Source organism: Falco cherrug, chromosome 14 (assembly GCF_023634085.1).
Source record: "Falco cherrug isolate bFalChe1 chromosome 14, bFalChe1.pri, whole genome shotgun sequence".
NCBI lineage: Eukaryota > Metazoa > Chordata > Aves > Falconiformes > Falconidae > Falco > Falco cherrug.
The window spans coordinates 8,562,769-8,584,494 of record NC_073710.1 but is presented as its reverse complement, the minus strand read 5'-3'; the positions used below and the strand labels follow the sequence as shown (position 1 = coordinate 8,584,494).

The following is a 21,726-nucleotide window of genomic DNA, read 5'->3' as shown; positions in this document are numbered from 1 at the left end:
ACGACAATCCTGTGCCTACATATGGATATTGATCTTTGAGTAAACCTTAAACATTTATTGCTCTGCTGTTCCTGGCCCACAGAATTAATGTTTTTGGTAGACACTAACTGCAACTCTGACCCCATTTATTTCAAACTCTAAGTCGATCAGCATATTTTTATTTAAGAGTGAAAATTAAGTTGTCTGTAGAACAGGCTGAAATACAGAAGATATTCTTCCATTTTAAGTAGAAGTGAAAACATGGAACTATATATCAACCTGAAACTCCAGCCAGGTTGGGCCTGGGTTCATCTGGTGCATCTAAGACAGGTGGTGTATCAAAAAATATATATTAAAAATATTTTGGGTATGCCACACATGGCACAGGATAACAGGCCCTCCACTCCCATAGGTGTCCTTATCACAAAAATGGCAAGAGGGAGCTGTGAGCATTTTTGCCTCAGCTGCCTGGCTAGACAACACACTAAGGAGTCAGCCAGTACCGCCTGTGGTTATGGCAATGCATAGTCTTATCCTTCTATCTGCCTGTCTGCAGACAGGCAGACTTCAGGGCCAGGAATTCCTATAAAGGAGAGAAAGAAAAGGTATTTGAGGGTTCCAATGTTACACAGAAGATGGAAAAAGCAAGCAGGAAGACAGAAAAATTGAGTTGTGGTGAAAGGGGAAGGGGTATCAGAAGGAAAAACAGGGTAAAAAGATGCTGATGGTTAAAGGCAGCCTGATGTTCATAGTATGAAGCCTCTACAGGAGTCCCCAGCCATCTGACTCATTCAGTCCTTGACCAGGCAACACTGCAGTAACAAATCTATAATGCCTGCCTTGTGCTGGTGCTACAATATGAAACTGTCCTTGTGCAGTTTCTGAAAAAAAGTCAGTAAATTAACAGCTGCTGCCTATTAACTTTAAAGTATCTGATCATATTTATGTTGTTCTGGGTCCACAAGGACATTAATTCTTAAAAAAAATATCAGCGTGTGTTATTAGCAATAAAATAAATGGAACCAAACATCAAGTAGGTAGCCTTCTCAAGAAAACACAAAGGGTCATTATTGGGACCCCCTTCAGCTTGCAAAAATCAAACGCCAGCATTTTAGCCAAGGTTAACAAATAGAACCATATAGATGCCACCTGCAGTAACCTAACTGGCACCAGTCATTAAGCGAAATTCTATTCAAAAACAAAGAGAATTAGTAGAGCTATTTCATAACCAACGATTTGTTTTTAGGCTGCTGACATTTTAAAAAAACTAAATAAAAAACCCTCCAACACAGCCCAAAAGCTTGCATTTGGTTAGCTTTACTAAATTCATTTTATGCATACCCCTCCACCCAAAGAACAGCTTTGAATTACTCTGTGCTCAACTTTAGATATTATACCCTAGTTATTATACTCTAGTTTATGCTATGCATTGTTGCTCGCAGGATTCAGCTGAAAAACACCATGCCAAAATAATATCAGTAATTTATTAGAAGCCAAAAAAGCCCTGGAAATGCAGATGTCGAGCTGAAAATCCTGGTTGACACTCCTACTTAACTGTGGGGTCTCCTTAAAAATAACTCCAAAAGAAGTGGGGAATGGAAAAGGCAGATCAAAGGAAACAGATTGGGAAGCATGACTTCAATTTGAGTTTACATACTTCTCCTAGATTTACACCTCGACCTGATCTCAGCATAAAATTCCTTATTACCCAGCAGTTCTCAATTCTAATGCTCTCTTTGGCAATTGTTATTCCTTGCAGCTAATTTAACAGTACTTCTTGTTGTAAGATTAGAAGTGAATTGAGCAATGTGAACGTGAAGTAAAAGCACAGAATGTTTCTGCTATCTTTTAACAACATACAGGATTATTAATAGAAGAGAGTACAATTCTAACAACATTTCAGAAAACCCCTCGTAATTATGCAAATTTCCTGTAGTTAAGGCTTGGCAGATCAAAGAACCTTAAAATTAATTAGATAAGGGCAGCCATATGGGCTTTTTTATTTTACTCTTTGCATGAATATTGCATACATGAAAGACAGCATAATTCAGAACTAAAGACCTGAGAATCAGGAAGAACAGAAGCAGAATGGTGGACATTTGAGTACTGTAGGATCTACTTTAGCCCAGGACTGGAAGGGTAACTTAAGGTGACTAGATAATCTGGTTTCAGTGGTCCAGGTAAAACTAAGACCGCTAAGACTAGTGGCTGAGACAACAAATAGCATCAGCTGATGGGGTGGGAGGTGGGGAAGGAATGGTGATCATTGTTTTAATTAGAAAAACAACTATGTTAGCCGTATTACTTCTTGTGAAAGAGATGAATTATTTTAAAAATATAATTACAAGCTATCAGATTATCCCATAATTTCTTTCATACAATTAAAAGCTTTAGATATGGATTGTTCCATGATATTATATAAGCAATGCAAATAACTTGATGAAAATTAGTTTTAAAGTAGTTCAAACATTCACCAAAGTTTATGAGTAGGACTCATAAAAGAATAAAGTCTAGCTACAAACTTAATATAATAACTTCTGAAAACATGACTTTGAAAAGTTCTTGCAGGAATTATACCGACTCAAAAAAAATCTATTAACATACTACATTCATGAAACTTATCAAAGACAGTATTAGAAATTTCCCTGTAGCAATACTGCTAGGGTCATAAATGCACTTGAAATTCATTACCATTATTTCATAATGCCAAAACAGAAAAGGAAATTCATCATGATTTGAGTCTGTTAGGTTTTTATTATTGTAAATATGGTAGCAGTGAAGATGAATGGTACTATACCCGTATTAAATCATATTTGATAGCCGTTTCCTAGAGCAAACTGTAAACCACTGCATTTCTAAAAGCACTGCTCCCTCCCCCACAAACAACCAAACTCACTAAACCCTAAAGACAATGTTTAAGAAGAATGTATTTGGTTTTGTTCTTGGAAGACAGAACCAGAAAAAAAAATTAAGAAATTATACATTACATAGGTCCAAATTTTAAGCTAGCTTTATTCCCCACAGATGTAAGGAATTTGTAAGCTATGTGCATTCTTCCTTTACACAGCTCTCTGTAGTTGGAACAAGACCTTTATTTTGCCACTGGGTTATTTTTTAAGCTTCCTTAAGTAGTAAGTGCCAAATGGTCAAACATTAACAAAACAAACCCATCTAAACTTGTGTTTCCTCAAAGCGGGGTTTTGAATCAGTTTATACTGCTGTGAATTAATCTTTAAATAGATATTCTGCACTTGAGATCCCACGAACCCATTATTTTGTCATCTTCTGATTAAAATCATGTCAATTTATAAAAATCAAATTTATTTTAAAAAGCAGCATGTCATACATCATTCAGATATGCCAAGTTTCAGTCCTCTACAGTTACTATTTATTATATCCAGAATTTAAAATATTTAAGAATCTAATAATATAGATTCTATTAGCTATTAGGCATGATTTTTTTAAGCGTATTGTATGAGTTCCCTTAAAACGTCAGATTTCTAAGTCTGAGATTGTGTTAATTACAAACAAGCAGCAAGAGTTAAAAACTGACAACATGAACGTTGAATCTAAGTGAGTATAATTAGATCTAAGCAAAGGTTATGCTGTTTTTTTGATTTACAGCATCTTATAGCACTTTATCCTAAAGTAGAAAAAAAGGGTCAGTTTGATGGTTTTCCTGTTGTTTTTTTTAGACAAACTGTCTGTTTTGTTACTTCTCCAATCATAAGATTGTGTATAGCTATCTATGCATAATTCACAATTCACATGGCCAAAGGAACTATGATGCTGTGTTTTCATCTAGTTTATATTTAGGCAGGCCTGCATTAAGTCCTAGTAAGCCTGAAGGAATAAATACATTACACTACTTAAACCCCACCGATTTCTTCATTTAGATGCACGTTCACCCAATGAATACACTCAACTAACTTCTAGAGGCAAGCTAGAAAAAGATTCTGTAATACAGAAATCATAGCAGTTTCCAGTAGCTGACAGCAGCTCTCAGGAAGAAGCTCGATCAGAAGGTCCATATTCCAAGACAGCCCCAAAGAGTACGGGGGGCAGTGACCAACTGCAGGTACTTCAGTTAACAGCACAAGGAGCGATTAGTTAACTTCAATCTCTTTTACGCAAATTTGTGAAAGTAAAAGATTTTACTCTTTACCAAGATATGAAGTAAATTCCAAATGGTTTATACCTCTGTTGTTTTGAAAACCAGGTACTCCTCTATCTTTTAAAAAAGGAACAGGTACAACAAAATTGCTTGAAGTATTGAAGTGTATGGTTTACTGGTATCCTATCAGAAACTCAATTCTAAAGCCAATATGCAACATGGAAGCAAAAAGAGGACAAACCCGAGATACCTGGTCATTGAGAAGAACAGAACAGAAAAGGCACTCTAATGGGGGTTCAAGTAATATGGATAACACCGCAGGGATACCTACAAACCTGTCCTGGGACAAAATGCTTTCAAAAGCGCAACAGAAACAGTGAAACTAAGGATGTCTATATTTGTACAAATATGAAGCCTGCACGTCTTTGCAGGCAGCCCTACCTCCTGTATGGAACCTGCAACACCATTTAGCCTTATCTTCTATTTCCCCATAAACCCTCTACAGTACACTAAGCTTTTTTTCTGCTATGCTCCTTCGTTACGGCTTGGGCGAGAGTATTTCAGGCTATGGCTAATTGCAACTGCATGCGTTATGACCATATGGGCAGCCCAAGGACAAAACCAGAGCAAATACCTGTCAATCTCCAACTAAAGTCTTTTCCTCATGGGGAATTTTGTCTTCTACCAAACTGCCGTTTTTTACAGAACGGGTAGAGTTTTAATTGAGGCATGTATGCTCCAGTTAAAATTGGCTTAAGTAAACTAGTGGATTCAAAAGTTATTAGGGACCACAAATAACCAAAAAGACAGCATACTGAAGTAAGTTTCCCATTCACAGGAACCCAGGCTTTTGAGAAATAAGGAGGAAGATCCTGCATAGGCCTTTATCAGTATTTTCTGATATGGTTAACAAGATAGGCTGTAGCGTGACTTGGTACTGACAAAGTTTGCAAGCCTTCATCTTGGTAAATGACAATAATGAGATATGCCAGTTGTCACCCTAACAGAAGTGGCTGCCTAAGGGCATGGGTCAGATAGTAACAGAGTGTAGTGTAACTAAAAATCTCTAAACTCATCATGGGGTTTTAAGTGTTCCTAACTAAATATGTAAGCTCTTTTTAAGTTTAGCTTATGAAGAACACCTTCAGAGCAATGATGCTGAATTCACAACTGCAGGACAATTAGTTTGTTAAAATGAATTTGTGCAACAGTTAGAAAAAATATTCTACATTTTCATGTTAGCATTAATTATTGGTTTGATTAAAATGTACGTGAATACTTTTGAGCTTCCAAACCCATATTTAAGCATGTATAAATACAGAAGTGGCAGAGAACATCAGGATATGTTTTTGCAGCTATCTGGCTTGTATTTCAGGGTATCTTCTTTGTATTTTTTTTTCCAGAGTGGAATTAACAGTCCTGAGCACAGTCCTTAAGGTAAGAGCATTATCATTGATTTAGGATCTTAACATGTCAGCATTTTCTCCCCTAAATTATTGCTATTATTTAAATCGGTGTTACGCAGAATACCATTTCCCCAGTGAATTATAGGGAATTTTTTTTTAAAAAATCTGAGTTTAATTTGAAATAAGACTTGAGTGACAGATGCAGATGACTGGCACCATTGGGAAGAAGCCAGAATGGTGCAACTTACAGACATACATACTCCTATCATGTTTTGGCTTGCAAGTTTTGCATTTTTTTGCCTAAGCAAAAGGTGAGTCCATTATGGTTATAAGTAACAGGCATAAGTTAGACTAACAGAACACTTAGTACAGTCACCTATAAACCCCAGGATATTCTAACATTAGGCACTGCTTGGACCATGGCCTAATGGATTATTCCTTTTTTGACTCCTTTGTTTTTGGACTCATGTGAACTGTAGCATTTGCAACATCTCACGTGATTAAACTTCTAGTTAAGCTACAAGCTGCACGAAGCACTGCTTCTTTCCATTTATTTTGACCCTGTTACCTAATGATTCTTTGACATCTTGTAGTTCTTTTATTATGTGAAAGGATGCAGCCATTCTCTATCTTCCTCATGTTACTGATGATTTTATAGATGCCTGTTAGCCTGCCACAGCCAACAACTCCAGAAAAATATATTCTTTGTTTACTGAATGTTACGTTGATACTTTTCCATGTAGCTACAAGATTCTACTTGGGTATTTCAAGGCCACTGTTGTTTCTTAATGTATAATTGCTAAGGAACTGGTAGAAAAAGTAAATCATTAGAAGTTTATGCTATTTTACAAACCGATGATACTATAGCCAATGATTTTTCAGATTGGGCAAGACACAGCTAACTGGTCAAACCCGATTTGCACGGAACAGAAGAAAAAATAATGCAGTTGCAATGTTTGTAATAAATACGCAATCTGTAAAGAAAAAAAGGGATTAGGGTTTTTTTGCCTTGTAACTGAAGACACTACTCAAAACTGACCCATTTCACTCGGAAACTTCTTTCCAGCTCTTAGGTTACTGAGAAGTATATACAGACAGACCATGCCATATGTACTCTCATTATGAGGTTATCTTACCTGACCCATTTTTCAGGTATCCATTTGCATCTACAGTAGTGTACATGATGTAAGGACCAGGCTGATTAACACCAAAAGGCTACAAGGTGGGGGGAAAGAAGGCAAAATTTTAGGAACAGACAAAGCTATAGTAATAAAACAGTAAAGCAACAAAAAAATGTTCCTAGATTAATGATTTCCTTTTGATATGGATAATTTCAAAATCTTGCAACTGTTTTGATCATAGCATTATGTGGAAATTAAATTTTCAAAATAAGGCTAATCACTTTGCTAAGCAACATTTACTTTTTCATGAAGAAAGCAATACTATTTAGTCTTCTGGCAAAAGGTTTACTGTTTCCTTGGAAGTTACAAGTAAAAGAAAAAAAATGACCCTAAAAATTCAAAGAAATAACTGCATGTTCTGAGAAAGCAGAACTCATCTGATATTGTCTGAGAGAATGCACTATCTTGATGGTCTTTCTGAATTAAAAAACACTACACAAATTCAAAATTTTGTTATCATTACTTAGCAGTGTTTTATTTAATTCATGAAAGTGACTGAACAGTTAGTTGTTGAGTACCAATATCTATTTTAAGCGACTTATCTTGAGGGAGAAAACGTATTTAAACATCAAAGTACAGTTATGGAGAAAAATTAAATTAAATTAGAAAATAAATTGAAATATCAAAGGAAATTGTGGATTACTGAGAGATGAACCATAACAACTGCACCTAAGTAAGAAAGGAAGGGAACAGTTATCTGCTGTCGTGGGTAAGGGACAACTGGAAGAAGAGATTTTAAAGACAGTTTCCCTTTTTTTTTTTTTTTTAATGTTGAATTCAAGCTGATATTAGGGCATCAAATCCAGTAAAAATCTTTCAAATGAGTTACAGAAAGAACACTGAAAGAAGAGATGATGACATGTTTCACACCATGCCTCAAAAAATAGTAAGTTCTAAACCACAGCGATAAGTGAAAATGATGAGAGACAGGATCAAAGCCTGAGAAATAATAATTGATTACAATGAAGAGTAGGGAGACCACAAGGGTGATGTTAATGCAGAACTATGAAAGATGAGCAAGTAAGGTGAAAATCTGTTGGTTTCTTCTTTTCTTTTTGTGCCAGGTAACTGGCCCAATCTTACTTTCTAACAGAGAACTTCTATTACAGTGTAAGCAATAGTGTTTCAATGATCTTGATACTGAAATGCTCACCAACACTGTTGTGAAGACTTGTTTTTTAAACCTTCCCTTCAGTTTTGCAATTAAGCTAATAAAACTATCAAATCCCTTTATTATTTTATTTCAGAAATTAAACTCTATGTCTTAAAATAGGCTTGAAGAAAAACCATTTCATTTGAAGCATTTTTTGTATTTTCAAGTCAAAATGAAATCTAATGTTTTTGCAGAATTAAAATGCTAACGCTAGCACGGATTCCTCTAAGTTCCTCTTTTAGGCCAACTTCCACTGTGAACACTGCTAAAGAATTTGTTAATTGAAAGTTTGGTGGGTGAGTTGCAGTGTATCTGGAGATGATTAAAATAATTTAAATAGAAAACAGCACATGTACTGTAGCTATTTGTAGAATCGTCAGAACCAAGTATATTTCCTTCATTGTTGAGAGGCTGAGAGAGTTGGGGTTGTTCAGCCTGGAGAAGAAAAGGCTCCGAGGAGACCTTACAGCAGCCTGCCAGTACCTAACGGGGGCTTATAAGAAAGATGGGGACAGACTTTAGTAGGGCCTGTAGTGATAGGACAAGGGGAAATGGTTTTAAACTATAAGAGGGTAGATTTACATTAGATATGAGGAAGAAATTCTTTACTGTGAGGGTGGTGAGGCACTGGAAGAGGTTGCCCAGAGAAGCTGTGGATGCCCCATCCCTGGCAGTGTCCAAGGCCAGGCTGGATGGGGCTTTGAGCAACCTGGTCTAGTGGAAGGTGTCCCTGCCCATGGCAGGGGGGCTGGAACCAAATGGTCTTTAAGGTCCCTTCCAACCCAAACCATTCTATGATTGTACCCACTTACTGTATTTTAGTCCAGAAGTGGCTACATGGCTGAGTATGTCCCATAATTACTTTTGACTAGCCTTTCTGACTGCACAGAACAAGTCTTGGCACACTACACAGTTTGGGCATCCAGCTGTAGTTTGTAAGTTTTTTCTCCTATCTGGTATATTCCAGACCCCATGATGCTCGGTAACGAAGCCCACTGCAGAATTAGTCAATTGCTTTAATCTCCGAGCGGGCAGCTGGCAAAAGGTATGGGTCTCAAATATGCAAAACTTGCCCAGTCACGATTTGGATTACACATTCTTCCAGTCAATAACTGTCTTAATATGTGGAAAGTTTTTGGTATAATTAAACTTCAGCTTATTTGAAGCTAAATAGTAACACAAAGTTACATTATACTTACCGTTACTTTCCGAGGACAGTCATTAGAACAGAGGCCGCTGAGAACTGCAAAAACAAAAAGTGAGTTTGTAGCGTTTATGTGAACAAGCCATCTTACAAGCACTACCTCTGAAATCTCTTCAAGTATAGCAACAGTGTCAGGTATCCATTAAAATACATAAAGAAAATAAATGTCTTCTATATGGCATGTTAATGTATAAAAAAAATCCCTAATGTGTTTGAAGCATACTTCTTCACAGAAATTTATCAGCTAGTCACTGTTTTTTCATACCTCACAGCTGATCAGCTTCAAAAGGAGAGATTTGCCAGTTAAAAATATACCGAATTAAAACATTTTGTTAATTGTGGAGTGTACATTTTAGTCATTATTCTTCGTTTCTAACCACTTAAAAATATTGGCAGAGATTCAGCTTTACTGTTTTAACAGGTAAAAAGGTGAAGACTTTTCCTTCTATATATCGGATAGTCTTACAGCTTCATTTAAAACAATTTACAAAAGCTGTAACTAAAAAAAATCTCATTACCTATTCTGTGAATTAAAAAGTATTATAAATGGATGTGTATAATGCTACTTAATATCTAAAGCCTTATGTTCAATTACTTATATAAAACTTTTTAGTTTCAAATAATCAGTTAAATTACAGAAATAGCCGTTAAACCCTTATTTATAATCAACTAAATGACAATGAAAGCTGTCTGTTCTGTAACCTAGATCACCCCATCACATTATTAGAACATCAGTACTAAAATGCCTTCAAAACAAACACCATCATACACATACACACACTAATCCAAGGTGTCATTCTGATGCAAAATTTGGACTTCAAACGACAACGGTTAGGTTGAGCAGCAGCCCAGTAAATGGCTATGAGCAGGGAAGAGAATACAGACCAGGCAGTATCCAGGCTGAGTAAAACTGTAACTTCTCCATGAATTATGGCATCCCAAAGCAAGTGTGGCAAATAGCGAAAATTAAGATTTGCACCAGATTTGAGGACAGGTCACCCTAACCACCAGGAGTTTTTTTTAAAGCATTTTCTGCTTACTTCAAGGTTCCATAGAATTTAGGGTACAAAGTGTTTGGGGACAGCAAAATACTAAAAGGTGCCCATAAGATGTTCATAATGTAATAGGCTGATCAGAAATCATTTCCTACTGGAGTCAGAAACAGTACTGTTCTAGTTAAAGAATGTTTCAAAAGTTGTGTATGTGAATATTAACAACTGTCATGACTCCCAAGTTACCATTCTTTGCTTGCAATTTCAAAATGTTGAAATTTCCAAATACAGAAAAATCTAGTATTTTTATACAAACCAAAAAATGCATCTGGACAGGTAAGATGAAGGTGTGGCAAAGCAGAATTTGAAGACTGTATGTATTTGCAAATAGATCTACAAATAGACTTTTTAAGCTCGAAGTTTATTTTGTGTGTGTATGCAAGTACAACCAACGCTTCCCATTTTAATGCGAAATAGTACACTGCTGTTTGCTGTTCAGTTTCACTACTGGAACAAATAATCTCACTAAGTATGTCTGACATACATCAGCTATAATAAGCAAAACTGTTTTCATTGTCCATATGCTAAATAAGTGAACACAACGCATTTATTGATTATGATTAACTCGTATAAAGCATGCTTTGTTAGAAATACTCTCCCCTGTATCTCAATAAAAATATTTTTAGACCACTCGTTAATTCCCATTTCCTGAGGTTTCTGTGCAAAAATACTCACACCCTAAAAGGGTGCTAAAAAAGATTTGCTCCAATTTTTGAGATAGATTTACACAGAGTGAATCAAAAAGCATGTTGCAAATTACTCCTTTCTCCATAAAAATATCACACAATTACAACTCTAATATGGCTTTGTGAAATGGAAGATTTTTCAGGAGGATTTTCTGCCTGCTTGTATGAATTGCACTACCTATATACAGTATTATTTAAAAGAAGGCTTCCATCAAAATGACAAATCGTTATAGGGCATTATTATGAGAATAAAGCTCAAGCTAAGGAGAAGGTAATATATGCATCAGCCCCCAGTGGTAGCTGCAGTTCTGTTTATCTTATGGTGTGCGGAATGTGTGCTTTAGAAGCATTAGATGCATTTAAATAACATGAAGGCAAATACAATTTTTGAAGGTGAACCTCTAGTTGTTCCTGTTTAGCTTTGTCCTCATAAGCTCACGTACAGCCTCAATTTTTCCCTCTTTCTCAAAAAAATCAAGGAAGACCGACAAGCAATGAGCTCAAGGTCCAACACCTTTGCAGTTGAAGACGATGGTAGGGTGTGCAATTTCAAAACCTAATTACTCTCAATTACAAAATGTCATAACCTAACTCTACCCTTTTAAACCAAGCCTCTAAATAATTCACACACCCTTGCCATGTTCACTGCCGTTTTGTGCTTTTACAGCAAGATGTTTTGTGCTGTGTGGTGCTTTTAGGCTGAAAACACCAGACAGACTCACACACGGAAACAAACTGCCTCTCAGAACTGATCATGCAGCATAAGCAAAATACACACCATGCCAATCGTCACTGAAATGAAGCTAGCCCATTTTGCACTAGGTTCTGCACCATTTCCAGATGATACAGAAAAGAGCTCCAGTAAAGTAGGCTTGATATGACAGAGGTACAGCAAAAAAGGCAGAAGTCCTGGCTGAAAAGAAAATACTGCAAGCACCTCAAGGCACAGATGAAAATAAGTGCAATTGGCTATTGTTTCTTGCCTGGGTTTCAGCAAATAGGCAAAATAAAAATGCAGTCGTAGACAAACAAAGCATGTTCCTTCAAGTCAATATTGCTTTAATTTCTTGTGGTTCCTTTCCATCTCACTATGGCATACATATTTACATGTGCAAGCATAATTACATTTTTCCTCAGATTAATGACTTACAAGCTAATCTTCCTCCAAATTTTAAATAGAATCACACAGTTTAAAAAAAATACTTAAGTTGAATGATAGATATGTGTAGATCTCATGTAATTTTTATACTAACAGCATTATGTTATATGAGGAGATAAGTGAAGGTACTGTACAAAAGATTCACAGAAGGGGCCTCATAAGTTTGTTCAGCTCTTCCAACCCTTTCCTTCAAAAAAAATTAAATATACAACAGAATTTCTTCCATCTAGTGCTCAGGTCCTCTAATGTTGGTAACTCTGCAGTTTCTCCGGGAATTTACGTTAGTACTTCATGACCCATCATTTAGGAAATTATTCTTACTATTTACTGTTGGTAGCCTGTTACTTTATGTCGTATCCTGCATGGACACACAGAACACGCTTCCCCCATTGTCACGCATCATTATGAAGACATGCATCTTTCTTACACTTCTCTTTCAGGCTGAATAACTTGTTTCCATGTGCTTTTTCCCTGCAGATTGTATTATTAGATACTTGGTTAATTCTTGTGTTTCCTTCAGAAGCCAGAGAAATTAGTTTTTAAAGACCTAGTATTCTGTAGAATTTTGCTGGGATGCAGAAGGAAAGGTCCAGAATGAAAAGAAAGATTTAGCCTGCCTCTAGTTAATGAGTGAAATAAGATATGCATTCTTGTAAAAAAAAATAATTACACACTCAAGAGATGATGAACACTTATTTAGAAGTTATTTGGGTTAACATTGATATTAAAAAGAGGTGATGTGCTGAAAATAGTGGGCAAAATTACTTTGATTTTTACTAAGTACACTAAAATAAAAACTAGAAAAACCCCTTTGAAATGAAACAAAACCAACTTCTCCAAGCTCAGATTTTGTAACAAGAGATTTCTGCAGTCCCTAATATTTTCCATGCTGTGATTTGTCCTTTCTATACACAGAGCGTTGCCATCATGTTTTCATATACAGAGGCTCAAATATTCACATTTTTCTCCATTTTCACTTGATTATACAGTGATTAACTTACCAATAACTTTAACAAAATAGGCATCTGCTTCAAAGTTATTTTTTAATGTATGGATAGCAAAGTCCTTGTTGGAGTAGCCTTTGCTTAGCACAATGATATCCAAGATTCCCTAGAGGGGAAAAATAAAGTTTATGTTAGAATGCTGATTTAGTCTAGATAAGATCTAAATTTAGGAAACAAATTCCCTTAGAGATACAAAGAAAAAAAAATTACAGCGTGTGCAGCAAAGTTTACACCTTCGCTACTAATTTTAATAGCTTTCAAATCTTATTAATCTGTGGCAATTTAGGACAATCTGCGCCATCCACAGCTAAACAGGACAACACATGTAGTCTGTGGCTTTTTTCTTGCCACTGAAGAGAGCAGCTCAACTGCAGCATATGGAGAACCAGCAAACTTCTACACAGGGGTGGGCTGCTGCTCTCTGCTCACCTTCCAGGGAGCATCTAAAGAGTAAATTTCCCAGGCTGAAGGCACTGCCTGCCATGTGCTATAAAGCCAACATTTCTACAAAGCATTCTGCCAACGGCACACACACAGACAGCAACACAGAGAGATGTTTGCTGCAGTGAATAGTTCGACTTACATCTTCATATATGTCAAAGAAGGTTGCTACCACTGCATCCTTGATTTGATTAAGGTCCGAGAGCTCCCAAAAAACTTTAAACATGCGACGTACACTCTTGCAGCTTACATTATTGCATGGGACATTTTCTAGTAAAAATGCTTGTTGATTGCTGTAAAACATATATATATATATACATAAACCAATTTATTTGCTATAAACAGTCTAAATAATAGACATTACAAAAATACTGTAGTTAATTTAAGTCTGCTGAAGTTAAATATAATAAAAACAAAGCTAGCAGCCACTGGATACTTTAAAATCCATAAGCATTTCTGTGTACTTTACAGACAAATTACAACCATTGTCATGCCTGACTTAAACCAATGAATACACTGAATAAATGGGTCCAAATTAGCAGGAATAATTTCATTAACTATCCTCTCAAAAGACTGAACATATTCTTAAGTGTATTCTGAAACAAGTATATGTGCACTTATCTGCCATTTTCCTTACTCCCTCCACAGTCCTTCATCTTAAACACTACTTAAAAAGTGTCAGTGCTTTCTCATTACTTTATCTCTTCCCTCCCCAGGTCCATTAAGAAGTTTTCTGACACGTTGCATGATGTTTTACAAAAATTTAAGATTAAACCAAATCTCTATTGGTATGTTTTCCGTTGTTTCAAAGCAAAATATAAAACACAAACCCCAACCTACTAGCACAGTAAAAATAGGACAAACCAAACTGGACATTTGCTGACATATAACAAATAGAGGCAGAAAGATAGGCAGAAACAAACAAGAGTACCCGGTCTAGTATAGCAAAATCTCCCTTCTAAGGGATTTATCTAATACATGCCCACTGGTCAGTGTGAGACACAGGGTTTATACATGCACACTGATGACTACTAGCATTATATGCCATCTCTGATACTGCAACGTTGCCACTCCCATCAGAACTGTGAAAACCTTCAGACTTTACCAACCAGGAGTCTGAATCTTTGGCAGGTCTGTATCCTGGGAGCCTACTAGAATCCATCATTGCCTTGGCAATGGGAACAGATGAAGTTTCTTCCTCTCTTTCTGGGGGCAGAGCCAGGAGACTGAGCAGACAACGTTCTGTAAAGCTAGCTAAGTGTGTCAGAGCCCAGGGCAATAACCAGAATCACTTCTTCATTATGACCTTGAACACACTGCTGTTTTGGAGGGTGACAGTAATGTGTTTTTCTGTATCTTAACAGCATCCAGTGCCTCCAGGATGCAGTCACACACATGCACACGCATAACCATCTCTCCTTAGGAAAGTGTTTATTTCTCTTTGTTTCTTTGGCATATTTGCAATAATTTGCTACTTCTAAGAATCATATCCCACAACAACATCCATATATCTGCTCTATCCACTTCAGAAATAGTTAGAGAAGGGCAAAACATTTACCCTGAGAAAAAAAAAATTCTGACAGCAAAGTATATCAGTTTCCTTGCCTGTTGCCAAGCTAGTATTTCAGAACCTGCAATAGGAAAAATGTAGGATTTTGTTCTCTGTAAGATGTGTCAAAAGTAAAATGAGATATTTAAACATTTCCCTCTAAACCTTATAATCACATTTATTGAGCATCTGTGAAAAATACACAAATTAGGCCTTCATTTTTTCTGCCATATGCCTGCATTTGATTGAAGTTTCATACGAACAATCCACTTTTTACTATTTCACTGTTAGAAGTATGAGTATATTGAATTAATGTCTGGCCAAAATGAAATGAGGCGATCCGCAACATTTAAGACACAGTATTACCTGTATTGAAGAACTCATAACTTGAAATGGTTACTATATTACACATTATAAAATTGTTAATGTATCACAATTTAATGTATTACATACGTATCATATTAGATTAACCAACTGTAAGGTAAGGTGACAACCTGAGCTACACGAATTCTTTCAATTTCTCTTTTTCATCATCTTGACATACATTTTTTTTAATTTGGAGAAAGTTTTACAAAGATGCTTTGTTTCAGTTCACATTTTTTTTAAATTCCAAAAAAGTATTACATGATAATTATTTAAAAGACAAAAGATTGTCAAGCTTGCACTACGCCCTATGTACAGAGAGTTGTTCAAGTCTAAACTATAAGCCTTGTGAATGGACAGACAGAAGAAGTTTATTTACCACTGGAAACTTTTTGAATTCCTTTCCTTGGTAGCATGCATTTAATGACTTTCAAAACATTACAAACTGGACAAAAAATAACGTAACACCAACTGCATTGTGAGAAAAAAGGAAGATACTAATCAAAGTGCCACTTTTCTTCACTCTTCTCTATTAAGAAGGGAAACACAAGACAAACAACAGGAAGAAAAAACCCAATCCCAAACCCTAAACAGATGCTGAAGACTGAGAACTGCACCACAGGGCAGGTATCTTGTAGAGGAAAAAAAAATAATATCATAAATGTAGTGTCCCTTGTGGCAGAGCAGCAGAGGTCTGGAGAATCCTTAATCACAATATAGCTGAAAATCTACTAACGTTTACCTTAACAGGCTGGGGGAATTTCATTTCAAAGTACTACTGATTTATATCCATAGAGTTCCTTTTGAAATACAAATACAAGCTTGCCTAGTAAAATAACAGCTCAAAGGTGTTACATATAAATGTTAAGCTACAGTAAATATTAACTATACCTACAAGTACATACACATAAGTTTAGATTCACTGCTGTGAGTTATAGGAAGTTGAAATCTGATTTTATTTTGATTTTTTGAAGTCAGTGTTACTGCTTACCATAGAAAAGTTAAGAAATTGCACAGTAACAAACAAAAATAATGACATTCTAAAGCTAATAAAAACTACTGCTATTGGTGAGAAAGATGGGATAAAATAAGGTTTAAATGTGAACTGCAATACTCAATTTCTTTTAAGTTTTGGCTTTTTTTTTTTTTAAGTGGAATTTACAGAAATGCATCACTTCACTGGAAGCATACAGAGGTTCTACAAGCCAGCTATTATTAGTTTTATAATTAAAGCTGAGCCCTCTTTCCTGTCAATTTCCAAGGCACTTCCTTGGCATTTGTTTTATGAACGTCTTAAATTACTTTGACTTCTATACCAGCATTAAATTCCTCTTACTTAATCTAAAAGCATCTTTGAAAAGCACGATGAGAAGAGTTAACAACTTATTAGACACGTAGCTTATAAACAAATGCTTTAACTTGAGAATATCACCAAGATGTCTTCTACACCATCTTGTTTTTTCCTTTTTAAAAAATGGATAGTATTTATAGCAAGAAAATAAGTTACAAACTCACATTTAACTTAGTTTGATTCTTAACTTTCCTCATATTTCGGACCAGAATTTTGAATGACATATCCTGCCACTAGTATTTGAAGAGCATTAGCCAACTAAAATACGCTCTTGAAATGTTAGTAGTTTGTGCTGAAAAAAATAATTTCCGATACATTTATGTTTAAGTAGTTCCTCCTTTGACTGAAATGGGGTGAACATGACTTTCCGTTTCCTCATACATTTTCAGCCCATTATCTCTTGATAACATACTAGGTAAGGCTTTTATCATTAATATGTGGAAATTACCTACGATACCTAGGAACAGTTTAAAAAACCTCTAAAAAGCAAATGAATGTGCTCACACAACAACTTCTGAAGACAGAAAAAACCTGAAAGTGCCTATCTGGTGGTGGGGGACAGTCTTCAGGTTTACACCAGAAATGCAGAAAGAACCAATAACAACAACAAAAAAAATCTAAACAGCAGGGTACATGCAGCCTTCTTCTCATCCATGTATATAAACACCCTTAGTGCTTTAAACCTGCATCTATTTTCAAGTTGAGCTACGCTCCAAGTTCCACTGAGGGCTGCATGTTATAACTAGTTGTCTTTCTGCACAAACTTCATTCTTTCACGTGCACAGTCAAGTGATTCCCACTTGACTCAATTCAAGATTAAAAATACACACTGAAATAAAACATTACTAATTTTACATTTTGATTACACATTAATGGAAATCAGAACATAAAGAAAATATATATACGTAAAATGTTTTAGCAATTGGTAGCCACATTATGTCCGTCTTGATCCTTCTCAGTCCCAGCCCACTCCCAGGGCTGCGCTGATATGGGACCTCTCATGAGCTACATCTCAGCGTGGGAGGATGACAGCTTAGCCTGTGGGCCATTCTTTTGAAAGGCTGCACCAGCAAGGGTGTTGCAGTGCCTTACTGTTTGCAGAGGGAAGTTCTAGAAACCAGCTGTTCACTGCCTCCTCAGCTGTTCGGTTCTCTCTTGGACGAACTCCTGACCTCTGGATTTGGCCTATGAGCTGCCAGTTGAGTTCTTATGTTATTTAGGGCTTTAATACAGCACCATCGCCAACATCAAAGGATCGACCTCTGTGTTTTATTTCTGCTGCATGCTGCAATTACCAAGAGCAAGTTTATGACCTTCCTGTTATTATGAACCAAATTTTGAAGTTTAACACCACCAGAAAAAAAATCTCCCTGTAACAAATAAAATCATCAGCATCCTTAAAACGACAAAACAGTGTCCCTGTAAGCCTACAGGAAAACACATAAAGACAGACACTGCTACAATGGTAAAACCTTAACAATCAATGCTGAAGTGCTACACAGATGTGTAACCGCCAATATCAAACAACACAGCTTAAATACTGAGAAGAGTCAAAGCAAAAAAATTCTGAACTAAGACTAGCATATCAACCTTAGCATGCTATTTGCAGCACTTTTAATAGTTAGGTATATACACCAATGTATACACAGTGGCAGCGAAATTGTGTACAGCATGCATAACTTTATCCCAAGCAGCCTAAGAACGATGCTCAATAAAGTATAGGGTTAACCACAGTTTGGAACCTTCTGACCTAAGTCATCCATGCAGCAAAGCTGATTTAGTAAAACTGAATAAACAAGGCTTAACCCCAAAGAAAGACTGAAGACTTAGCTCGTTTTATTTTAACACATTACTTTGCAATTAGAATTAAATATTTACTGCTTAATTTCATACATCTCTCACTGTCAATTTTAGGTTCATTCATTTACAGTTATACAGGGGACATTTAAGTGACTAATATCTTACTCCAGACATTCAGAATAATTGAATTTGCCTCTGGTTTTTTTTCAGATTTGCTCAATTACAAGGTGCTCATCAATCCCACATTTAAAAGTAGTCCTCTATCCAACCTTACTTCTGACAAGTGACAACTAACAGTGATTTAGGAAGAGTCAATTTGGTCAAATAAGAGTCCTTCCAAGTATACCCATATAAAACTGTAATACATGTATATTAATTTAAAACTGAGCATGAATACCTGGAAAATTTTCTAGACCTGTATTATACTCAACATTTTTCATTGAACTGTTCATATCCAGCTCTTTGTTCTCCCCATTTCAGTCTTTACTGTCATTTGTCACCAATGTCAGAGAGAGATACTGTATTTCCAGCTTTACCATTATTTTACCAGTGAAACACATTCCCTTTAAATAAAAGCATAATTTAAAAAATGCTTCCTTAGATTACATGTTTGCAAGACGCCAACTATTAGTTTGCAACAAAATATAATTTGGAAATAAGTGGTTAAATAAAGTTTGTTTCATCTAATTAGGTGGGAGAAAGATAGGTGTTTATAGACTCATATGCAGTACTTAAACTTTCAATGTTACCAGAGTAAATTTAAAACCAGCTTGTGAAAAAATGAATACATTTAGATAAGATAGGAAGTACAGGTGAAGCAAGCAATAACTACTGATGAAATCCCTTTACCTATTATTATTCTATATACATACACGATTTCTAATACAGTCATAACTAGAAGGAAGAAAAATTCATGTACGTATCTAGCCTAAAGAAAAAAATCTGTGGACTGGAATTCTAATGTGCAGGTTTTGACTCAAGACAGAAATTAAAAGAATTCATAATGGACCGATAAATACGTAAGAACCAACTACAAATGCAGTATTTTCACCCGGTGGAATTTATTGAGTTTCTCGGTTCAAATCCCCACCACACCTGCAAACAAGTAAGATTTCTTTAACAGCACTAACAAAAAAGAACCCCATGTCTCCATGTTGTCAGAAAAATCACACACTTATTTGAAAGCAGAAGGATATGGAAAGAGAAGCAGTGTAGTCTTACAGCAGTTCCAAGAATCTTGAAGCTAATAATAATTTTCCTGACTTACCTGGAAGGACAGTAAACCAACATTATTCCTAATTGACATGTCTTCATTTCAGTGTTTTGTAGGCATTTTTAAGGATTTCATATGGAAATGCTTTCCTGAATTGTGATGAAAGCATGTAATTGATTTTAATCACATTCTTCCATTATCACGTATCGGTATACTTTCAGATGAATAAAATGGTTTCTGCCTCCTTTAATTTCTTTAAGTCACAGACAGCAACTAGAAGCTAGGGCTCCTAGACTATAGCACAGATTGAGGTCAAGAGTTTACAAAAATGCTTTTATCATTTAATCACAGTAATCAATCACTGAAATTAGATCAGTAGATGTAGCATGAAAGGCTTCAGAGAAAGAAATAAACAGCTCGATCCAGAAGTGTTTTAAATCAATTAAATAAGGTTTTCATTTTAATTTGCTCTGATTTAAGAAGAGCTTTTCATTTAATTCACACGTTGTTTTAATTCTCTCCACTCTGTGACCCAGTTACACATTTTAAAAGGAAGTATTTGCTTAGGTCCCTCAGAAACAATGAATTAATAGTACTCTGAAAGTGACATTACATAGTGGGCGCAAAAAACGTGACTTTCATTCCCCTCCCAAAGTATGAAGACTCTGTTTCCATTTCTTTTCTATAAATACTGGAAATATACTGTGTTAACATGCAATGTATTTCTTAATTTTTAGTTTACTTACCCTTTTTTTTGCCAGACTTCCTCAGCTCTCTGAACCTCCCTTTGAATAACTAGTCAAATCATCTCCCACTACCTTCAGTCCTTATGCCTTACTGTGTCACTCAACTTTGAAGTCAAGTTTCAAAATAACTTCAAGACGCACCCAACTGAATAAACAAATAATTTTAGAAGCAAGGAGAATAAATATAAAAGTGTATCACAGTAATTCATTGCAATGAGACATAGGTAACTTCCTGGGCTTTCACAGGAGTAATTATTTACAAAATACTTAAATCTTTTACGTGATATTACATTGCCACAATTATACACCAGCCAGAGCAGAGAGGCTCCTGAGAATCTTAAATGATAAAATAACTTCAAATAAACTTCTGAATATGTAAATCTTCACAAAGTCCTCCTGAAGTTTACTAGCTATGAGGATATACAGTAGAAGGTCACCCACAGTACAGCTAAAAATACAAGATCTGTGGGGCTTAAGTAAAAACAAAGAACAACTTCATAGTTTAGATGTCACGGTATTTCTATGGAAAAAGAAAGATTGGTTCTAGTCTGCTCTCTAGACTGTTTACAGTCTTTATTCAATGACCACTGAACAGAAGATGCAAACTCCCAACTGAGCAAGGCTATGGAGTGAAAAGCGTGACATTCAGGGCCCGAGTGCTTTGACTTTGCCTATGCAAGTTCTGGGCAGTAACACATCACCTCCTTCTCTGCCATATCTGAACATAAACAGCTGCTGTGCTAGTTATTTTAAGGCTCAGAGGAACAGAGACAGAGCTCAGCTGCTCACTGCCTTATCTCTGAATCAGATCATGTAGGCTGAATACAAGCACATAACTCTTCAAACTGGGTCATTTTTAGGTATGTGTCAGTGTCTGAAGAACTGCTTAACACAAAAATGTCAGTGGGTGACTCATGTTTAGGCAACCACTAGAGGATCTGAACTGACTTCTGTGACTTTAGCATCTAAATTCTGTCTACATGCCGTTTTAAGCACCAAAGCGAGCTCCTCAGTTCTCTTCCTTACCGAGTATTAATTCGAACTATGAACCTGCACCCAAGCTCATCCAAAATACCATCCAGAGGAAGATAATAAATACACCTGTAAGAGAGACTTATTTTGCCTTGCAATGCACTAGTGTTAAGTATTTGTCCTAGACTGCAGTAAAGAAGATGCTGAAAGCCCGTAAGTTATTGATTAAAAATACCTTTCACAAGCAATGACATGAGGAAGAAAAAGGGGATAGCACAGGTAATCTTACATCTCTTCAGATGTTGGAAAACCCAAGCTGCACAGCACCAGACAGACCTCTAGCTGGAACAGAG

At 36.0% G+C, this 21,726-nt stretch overlaps 1 protein-coding gene across 3 annotated transcripts in view; it reads right to left on the bottom strand.

The window, feature by feature from the left end:
- The window catches only part of ITFG1 (integrin alpha FG-GAP repeat containing 1), an 88,132-nt gene that overhangs the window by 14,758 nt on the left and 51,648 nt on the right, over positions 1 to 21,726 (bottom strand). For all 3 annotated transcript variants that reach the window (XM_055726821.1, XM_055726820.1, XM_055726819.1), the window contains 4 exons: positions 13,522 to 13,672; positions 12,936 to 13,044; positions 9,033 to 9,076; positions 6,636 to 6,714 (listed from right to left, as the gene is read on the bottom strand). In XM_055726821.1, coding sequence (XP_055582796.1) covers positions 6,636 to 6,714; positions 9,033 to 9,076; positions 12,936 to 13,044; positions 13,522 to 13,672 — 383 coding nt within the window. The remainder of the gene's footprint in view (positions 1 to 6,635; positions 6,715 to 9,032; positions 9,077 to 12,935; positions 13,045 to 13,521; positions 13,673 to 21,726) is intronic.